Source organism: Etheostoma cragini, chromosome 1 (genome assembly GCF_013103735.1).
Source record: "Etheostoma cragini isolate CJK2018 chromosome 1, CSU_Ecrag_1.0, whole genome shotgun sequence".
Classification (NCBI taxonomy): domain Eukaryota; kingdom Metazoa; phylum Chordata; class Actinopteri; order Perciformes; family Percidae; genus Etheostoma; species Etheostoma cragini.
In genome coordinates, this window is record NC_048407.1 from 16,832,582 (window position 1) to 16,841,895 (window position 9,314).

Genomic DNA, 9,314 nt, shown 5'->3' on the forward strand with positions numbered 1-9,314 from the left:
TTAAGGGTCCGGCCCCCAAGGAGACTGTCTGGTAAAATTCTGGCCCTCTGACAAATATAGTTGATGACCCCTGGTCTATAGTTTAACTTAGGGTGTCGATCATAAGTCCCTTCATGTTGCTCCAAGGTTTTGGAAAAAAATACAATTTTCCATACTGTATGACAATGTTAAATATTGAATCAGTACTTGTTTAGTTGTGCAATTACTGCAAAAGAGTTTGGACATTTTCGAAGCTGACCTGGAAAATAGAGCAAAAAGATGTAATGAAAAAGGCTAGGACTGAGCAGATAAAGAGTGATCAATTGTTGCTTAAAGCCAAGGTGCATAGTTTCTGTCTTCCCCTTGAGGAATTCTAAGTAATGACAACAACGTGTCATTACTTAGAAAATGTTGCCGTCCCACGACTCATTTTAATCCACCGTTTCCTCCTTGAGTTAGTAGCAACTGGTGATCACAGAAGGCTTGCGTCAGGTGGATAAGTTTGTTGTCATTATTTAAATTTCCTCATGATGGCGACAGAAACAACGCACTATAGCTTTAACTTATGTTTCATTTCAAAGCACTCGAGTCCGACTCAAGTTGCTATTCTGTGGACTCATGATTCGACTTCAAACTCAGGTAAAGTTGACTCAGCTCGGACTCGACTAAGACTCTTCTTTGGTGTCATGGACTTGGACTTGGACTAAAACACTGGGGACAGTTGGCGACTTGACTACAACACTGGGTACTAGTTAGGAAATCAACACACCATTAGGCGTTCAACTCTCTGAGTCAGTATTGACAGATTTTGAGCCTAAACTAACCATTTGTTGTATAGTCTTATCACATGATCAAAAAGAGACTTGACATTAGACAACATCAACATGCATATCACCAAGCATTCATCATTGCACAGCTGAATATGAAAAAAATTATTAATTTCAGGGGGGAAACATTGACACCCCCCCACCACCACCACCAACACACACACACACACACACACACACACACACACACAAACACACCACACACACACGCACACACACACACACACACACACTGTCTATAATTACACTCCTGGTGCTGGTACTAAGTACCGTTTTGAATGCAGAATTTTTACAAATGGAGCTTTGTTGTTATGAATGCATTAACACCTTTTTTATTTTGCACACACAAACACATTTTCCTCATGTTGTAAAAATAGCAGCTTCACATACTGTATGTACAGTACACATACATATTAATAGTAGTGCTAGATGCACATGAGAAAAATACATGATAAAAAATGCAATTATTAAAGTGAAAATCATATACTCCTGGAAACAACATGTGTGAGTACTGCTAAAGATATTTTGTCATACGGAACATACTTTATGTTTGTTTATGTTTTTCAACTATTTTACATGTAGTGTATCAGCTTGTTTCAGCCCTTTAGTGATGCTACATGAGACAGTGTGAAATATTTAAACCTATGATCCCTTTTGCCTTGCTGTGACCTCACATGAAGACATTTAAGGTGCGTTCGGCCGGACGTGTTTGGCACATATAGCCTGTAATCTTGACTAAATTTAAAATAAATAATAATAAAAGAAGAAAAAATGTAAACAGTGAATTAGTATTGTACATTTTTTTTAAATACACCATTTTGAAGTCCATGTTCATTCTTTTAGATGCATGTAAAGCAACTTGGAATTGCTTTAAGTGTTAGTTGTTTTATATAAATAAATGTGCCTTTTTCCTTGTTCACCGCTGCATATCTGCACAACAAGAGCTTGTAATATTGGACCAAACAAATTATAAGTGGAAGTGAAGAGGTTTTAAATTTGAAAATGTTGACTTGGTTAAAGATACTGCACTTTAATACAGTCCAAAACCAGCTATCTTTGTTCTGGTTGACTGGTTCACAACTGGAGAGGTGGAGCGTGCAGCTTTGACACTGAGGGAGCTTAAGTTAGCCCTCAGATTATTCCAAATAAATGTCCTTTTTAAACTCAAATAAAACAAAAAAGAAATGAAAAACCCTAAAATTGAGTTTTTCTTGTAACTCAAAGAGTCACTTCCTGATTATTTTTTTTACAGGACCCTAAAAGGCCTTAGATTCTCTGAATTGTTCTCTTTGATTTGAAAACCTACTGTGAGTTATGTTGAGTTCAAAGACGGCTGCAGTGAGCTAGAAGGATATTTGGAGATTTACAGGTGTGTTTGAAGGTCATGATACCTCTGTAGAATATGTCCAATATTTCCTTTAGTGGAATAAGTACTATGCTGTGATAAGGAAAACCTTGCTTTAGTCATTATCACTTGAACAATAAGGGATTATAGTCATTGCATCAAAGCACCTGACTACAGTACATATTAGTTTTTTTGCATTTTAATTCAATTCAAAAACATTTGGTTTATGTATGTTTGAGTCTGTATTTGTTGTGTGAAGCTACACGCACCTAGGGTGCACTGTATTTCTGTTAATTCCTTTAATTTGTGCTTTTGTTGGGTGAAAGAATGACTTACTGGTTGCTGTAACACATGTGGATGTGCCCCAAGATTTGGATCAAGCAGATTTTCTGCGTCGTATCGTATGGTGTCATGTCGAATGAGGCTGGGCGCATGGAGAGCCTGCACACTCTGCAGCTCTGTGAAGTTGGCCTCTTGCAGATTTTCAAACTCTACAGGGTGTACGTGAGGGTGAGGGTGGTAGTCCCAGTGATCTTAAGAGAGAGAGGTGAGAAACAGCATAATGACCACAGCTTTTTGTTGTTTCTGTTATCATTACTCTTCCGTTAAAAGGAAAATAAATGAACCACAGCAAGGTCATGTAGAACACACAGCTTCATATAAAGACATGAAAATACCTTTAAAATAATTTGGTATCACGTAAATACATGTTTAAACAGTTAGAGATGACTCATGAAAAAAGCTAGACTCTATGTCTGTTCAAACTCATCTTTGTCATAAGATATCTAAAACAACTAAGTCAAAAGCAACTGGACTTGATGAGCTGCTTACTCATAGTGCTTGACTTTGCATAAACCGGGTGAAATGAAGAAAATAATAGAGAATTCAGCAAGAAGCTCTTTCCTGTTTGATGCCTCACTGGCAGTGTTGCCACAGCCGTTGACATTGAATTTGCACTCTTTTACACGTTCTATTCTTTTCTCTATTTGTTAACCATAAAATCATTAAACAAGATAAATATACTGTTTTCTCAGTTCAACTATGGCGAAAAAAGAGAGCCAAATAATACATATTTCATATGGAAACTACTGAAACTCTTGTATATTCTTAAAAATAATAAATAAAGCTAGATAATAAAGCCATGTCACACATCCACTGTAACACGGCTTTGTATATCAGTGTATTTAGTGTTTTAATTTGTATTTATTTTACAATATCAGATATAGACATGAAATATTTAGATTAAAGACATGAGTTATTTTTATCACAATGTGAACTGCCGCTTTTTTAGTTGGAGTCTTTTTTTTGCTTTAAGGTCAGAAAAACCCTATTTAGATTGTTTTGGTGCAGTATTCAAAACAGTTGATTATAAGGGAAAGTAAAGCACCTTTCTTGTATCAACAAAACCCCATGGGGCAAAAGTTTGTTCTATGTCTGTAAGTTGTAGCGGCCGAAAGAAATGGCATCTGTTTCCTGTGTTCCATACACCCTATGTGGTGCACTCCAGCTGCACACACAGCAGGCTTTTAATGTACAATGCACCGAAAAGACAGCACACAAAGATAGTGTTGCCACACCAGTTCATGGTGATTCATCTGAAGATTAAGATTAGATAACAAAAAAGCATCTTCTTATAAATGAAAATTGAAAGGACTGTGTTAAAAACAGGATTTATGTTGGTGGATTTAGCCCCCACAATCCCCATCATTTATTTGCATTTTAAAATGATTTTCCTTTAAATACCTCTCACTGTAATTTAAAAGAACAAGTTGATATTTCAATTGGAACACTGTTCACATGAGAAAAAATGCTTCTTGAAGTAAAACTTACCTGCCTGGATATCTGCATCTAGGACATATGGATTGTAATATTCTGCAATCTGATGTCTGTAGATCTCAGGATCGTACATCTCTTCTGAGTGCTGCAATAGCAAATGATTAAAACATTTTTAAGTCACCAAATTTTGTAAAAAGGAAGACTTTTTACTGGATAGTGTGTATGATGCAGATATTGCACATTACATCATTACTTACTTAATCATTTAAAGGAAAAAAAAATACACATCATTTGACTTATCCAAAATTTTCACATTGTGTTTAAATAGGTTTTCATTTGTAAATCAGATTAAGGATTAGCAATAACTGTGTTATAATAAGGCTTTTTTTTTTGTCCCACTGCTGTTCTGAAACTCTCAAGACGTCTTGAGTTTCATTCTCGTATCACCAGTAGTATAAAAGACTCTTACAGTATGTGTACTGTATTCAAATTGAAGTAGACTCACATTAAGTCTTTTGATTTGAAAACAACACATAGTCCATCCGCTTGATTATTAAATGTGTTAATACAGGAATAAAAAGAAAACTACTCAAGGACATAATTTAAGCTTTAGATGCTTGAAAGTCTCCGGAGAGTTTACATAATAATAAAAAATAAATGATACTTACAGGCGGGATGAGATAGCTCTCCATTATGTATGAATGCAACATGGAGACCTCTTCCCCAATGGACCGACTCTCAGGCGCTTTGCAAGCAAAAACGTTCTCACAACCTTTCAAAACTTTTGCGGCACCATTGCACAATGTTTCAAAATTTCCTCTCGTTCAACGAAAAACCAAAAAATGTGTCCCTCTCTCTTATTGTATAGCACACACTTATGACCTGAGCTACTCTCGGAGGCCTTCAGCTGTGTCAAATAAAATTAAATAAACATGGCCCGCTGTTGGACTGTAAAGTGAAAAAGGAACTTTTGACTTCTGTAAAATGTGTGTGGGTGGGTGGGAGCAATAGAGTGTGTCTGCTGAAGGTTCCTGGCCATTGATGATTTGTCAGGGGAGACCATGAAACTTCACATTTATCAGGGTCTATGCAGTGTCCCCTCCCTTAGCAGCCAATCATCATCTGGGGTTTTCATCACTGTCAGTTTCTCCCCCGCAAAGAAAATGTCTTAAAAAGAGGGTGCAATGCACCATTGAATGTTTAATGTATTGAGTTTGGTTGACTTTCATTTCCTTTGCTTTTAACATGTTTTTCAGTTCAATTATGGCATGCTATGGTCTCAACAACAGTAGCGTCACTGTGAAAATTGTGGTTGTTGCCATTTATAAGCAGGATATGAATACTGTGTATTAATCAACACTTATAAATGTCTTTATATCGGTGTATAACTACACTACTGGCTTATACATGCTAAAGTCAGGGGTTTCAAGTGAAATTGTTACCAATTTCAACAATATTTTCAACAAACTGACTATGTTCCCTTAATGTATAATATATTACTGTATACTACTGTAATACACTACTGTAGGCTTTATGATCATTGTGTGTGTAAGCATATCAATTTACTAACACACCGTGTCAGTAAAAAGCACCATAAACATTAAGATTATTCTAGAAAAAACCTGTTTATTTGAAACATCTGCTAGAATTTACAGCTCAACAAAGACAGGATTTACTGTGACAATGGAAGTTTTTTTTCAGCTTTTAGCAAACTAAGTGTGAAGTGTGAGTGTTGGACTGTAAACACTCATACGCCGGGTTCTGCTGCAGACCTGAAACTGACGGACTGAAAGTTTACACTGCAGCAAAAAGGCCAAGACGTGGTGGCGTAAACAGGAGTTTGTCGAGGAGAAATGTCGACACACACACACACACACACAAACACACAGCTGGTAGATAAGATGAAGGTACAGTGTCTGTGTTGTAACCACGCTGGAGGTAAATGGAGATTATTTTTATCAACAACCTCCTGGGGAGGAATTGATTCCCTCTGCTACAAAAACTCCACTAGTCTGGTTTTTTTTTGGTTTGGCAAGGAATTGTCATGCAATATATTATGGTTAGGCATTTGGTCAACTGTATGTTCATAAGGCAGTAGGGCAAAATAAAAGTTAAATATATTGGTTTTAACAACTGTAACAACTAAAGGTACTGCACATTTCCCAGATGCCAAGATAACTGTTAAATAGTACAGTAACAGTGTAGCTCAAATCTAAGTGTGTATTGTTAGCACTGCCTGTTTAAGAGGAAGACTGCAGCAATGTGATAAGGCAATGCGCTGAAAATATTACTTTCTGTGAGATTAAAAATACTGAGGTTATGTTAATCTACTAACCGAGGTCAGTGTGTTTATTCCAATAGGTGCTGAGATATCAGCTACACATTAAAACATGATCAAATCCTCTTTCAAATACTGCTTTCATACTTCACATTAATCACACAGAAAGACTGCAGTAGATAGTTGGAAGTATTAACAAATGGTTGTACTGTCAGACCTAACATTTATCTCCACATGCACATTCAATGTTACCTGTTGTTTGACTAAACTTAAATTCTGTCTTCATTCTTGTAGATCAACATGACACTCTTGTTGGCTGGACGTCCACGATCCTCAGAGTGTCTTTTTGAGGAGCTGTTAAAACCACACAGACTGTGGGCAACCTCGACCGGCCCCATCTTCATCACAGCTGGCTGAGCAAAACTGATGACATATACAGTAGCATTTTCCAAGAGTATTAATACACAGAGTGAGCTGCAGTACCAGGCACTATTTTCATCACAACTATTTTCAGTTAAGTTAAGTCAGTTACATTTTGTTTCTGGTGACTTTTTGCTCATGTTGTGCAACAAAACAACTGAAAAGTTTCTGTTCAAAACACATTCTGTGTTTAACCTAAACTATTAACTGTTGACAAAGTAAAATTCCTTGTATTGTATGTAATGGGTGTAAAATAATGTTGTGGTGTAGAAGTAAAAAGACGCATGAAATGTAAACACTTGAGTTAAGTACAAGACTCCAAAACTGTACAAGACTGCAAAACTGTACTAAAGTACAGTTCGTGAGCAAATGTACTACTTATCATTTGAATATGAAACCCTTTAGACACGCTTCAGAAAAGCCATCCGATGAGTGCAAGAGTTACATCAAATGTCTTCTCCAGTCTTTTGTGTAAATGTATGCAAAATACTTACGGTGAAAATTAATCTGGAAAAGAAACATAAAAATCATTCTTGATCACTTATACTCATTTTATTAATGTTTTGGTGCTCTTTTGAGTTCTGTCACAGTCAGTGTAGGATCTGATGCACCTGTCTATAAGACTTTCTGGAGTGTGAAAACTAAACTGAATTAGAAATAATAGAAGTTATTATTTAGTGGGACTGGATATGATATTTACTCTTAAAATCATGACTGAGTTTGATAAAAGGTTAGACAGCAGGACTGAGGTGGTACTTTTGTATGTTTGTTTCTGACCTCAAAACCCCTCATACACTCTTAAAAGCATAATACCATTATTGTGTGCAGTAGTTCATTTGAGACATGCAATACATCTTTCACAACAGCTTAAAAAAATGAGTCAGTTGAGAAAATGCATTACATTGTGAGCGAGTAGAGCTATTGACTGAAGAGATTGTTAAAATACATTATTGATTTTATCAATGATGCATCTGTTGAATTGTAAAAGAAAACATGTGCCTTTTCATGAGAAGAGTGATTCCAGGCAGAGGGCAGAGTCTCCGCAGATACAGACACCCCACACTACTAGTGGGCCATAAGTGATGACCTATATATTATACCTTAACATTTGAAACTAAATTAACTATTGTTAAAAAAATGATATCTCTGGTTTCTACCTTTTCTTTGTTTCTGGACTGCCTTTTGAGGACTTTTATACACAGAACCACAGTAGTTTCAGTCTGTTTGTGAAATGTGGCCTGAGATATGAAGTATATGTAGAATACAGGACATGCATTGACATATTGTTAAATCAGGAACTGGGAATTTGTCTTTCAGATTCAGTTCCTTGAAGGTTGCCTTTAAATGAATCCATTTACGTGTCATATGGTCAGGATTACCCAGACTTCTATAAGAGTTGGTTACCTTGAGGTCATCCTCTGTAAGAAAGAGCAACCAAACTTTTAAAATTTGTACTTGAAAGAAAGTTTAAGTAAGAAAAAGTTAAAGAGCATTGCTAAATAATATTACTGTCAGTGTGTATCTGTCTATATTTGACATATAATGACAAATGAAGATAATTTACATAAGTGTGTAAGATAAAATAACATAAACTACAGTAAACATGTGAAGTCAAATAACACTTTGACGTTATTATATCCAAATCAATCCACAAATCAACTACAAGTACTGTCACAAACATCATGATTTGTATTTATTACCACATCAGTCAAATACATGTAATTAACTTATTTAAGCTTAGTGTGTTTAGTTAAGCCTTTTAGTCTTGTCTTTTTTCACTTTCTGCAGGCTGATTGCAACATCCTAAAAACACTGTAAAGCCTGACAGATCACATGCCATCCATTGTGTTTTTCCAAAATGTTTCCATTGGTCATGTGCATGTGATTTTACAGTGATGGTATCCATTTTAATGCTCAGCGATTTTGACATTGTGAACACGAAATGACCACTTTATTAGGCACTTCTATAATATAGATCACAATCCACAAAGCTCAGCCATAAATTCCTCCTTTCCAAAGATAATAATGATAGCTCAGTTTTGATTGACACTGTCAGAGAATTAGTTCTGTAACTATATGCTTAATTTTAATGCTGTAGTTTGGTGTTGAAACAAACACTGGGGGTAAAGTTAGTACAAAGCTACTACACCACTGACTACTGTACACCTTTTCTGACAGTGTCAACAAAAAGTGTACATTTTGAACTTCATAAATGAAGAATTTCTGACAGATCTGTTGGATTGCATGAAATAGTATATGAATACTAGGAATATTATAGAGACAGAGACCTATATTTACCACATGAAGGCCTACTTATAATACAGTGGTGGACACAGTTACATGAAAACTTGCTAAACATAGTGAATCCAATACAATAGCCCAGCAAACCGTGACACTCACAACATCCAATTTTTGCTAAATATGTGTTATTTTAACCCCTACACTGGGTCATGGACAAAATAACAGAAAGCCTTATAATATAATGTAATGATGCATGGTTATATATTAAACTACCCAACAATACAAAAAATACTTAGAATTAGCTCTACTTTGACCATTAGCCACCATACTTTTCATGCCAGACTAGCAGCAAAACCTCTGAGTGTGTTGAAATGAGCTAAGTTGTACTGCTTATGAATTCAATAATTTAATTTGTAATGTGCAGAATTTCTTATTTGAAATTTGATAT

General features: G+C 35.8%; 1 protein-coding gene across 1 annotated transcript in view; it reads right to left on the bottom strand.

The window, feature by feature from the left end:
* The window catches only part of spi1b (Spi-1 proto-oncogene b), a 7,567-nt gene extending 2,578 nt beyond the window's left edge, over positions 1-4,989 (bottom strand). The window contains exons 1-3 of the mRNA XM_034880366.1: positions 4,596-4,989; positions 3,982-4,072; positions 2,488-2,684 (exon numbers count right to left, since the gene is read on the bottom strand). Coding sequence (XP_034736257.1) covers positions 2,488-2,684; positions 3,982-4,072; positions 4,596-4,637 — 330 coding nt within the window. The 5' untranslated portion in view covers positions 4,638-4,989. The remainder of the gene's footprint in view (positions 1-2,487; positions 2,685-3,981; positions 4,073-4,595) is intronic.
* Between the last annotated feature and the right edge of the window lie 4,325 nt (positions 4,990-9,314).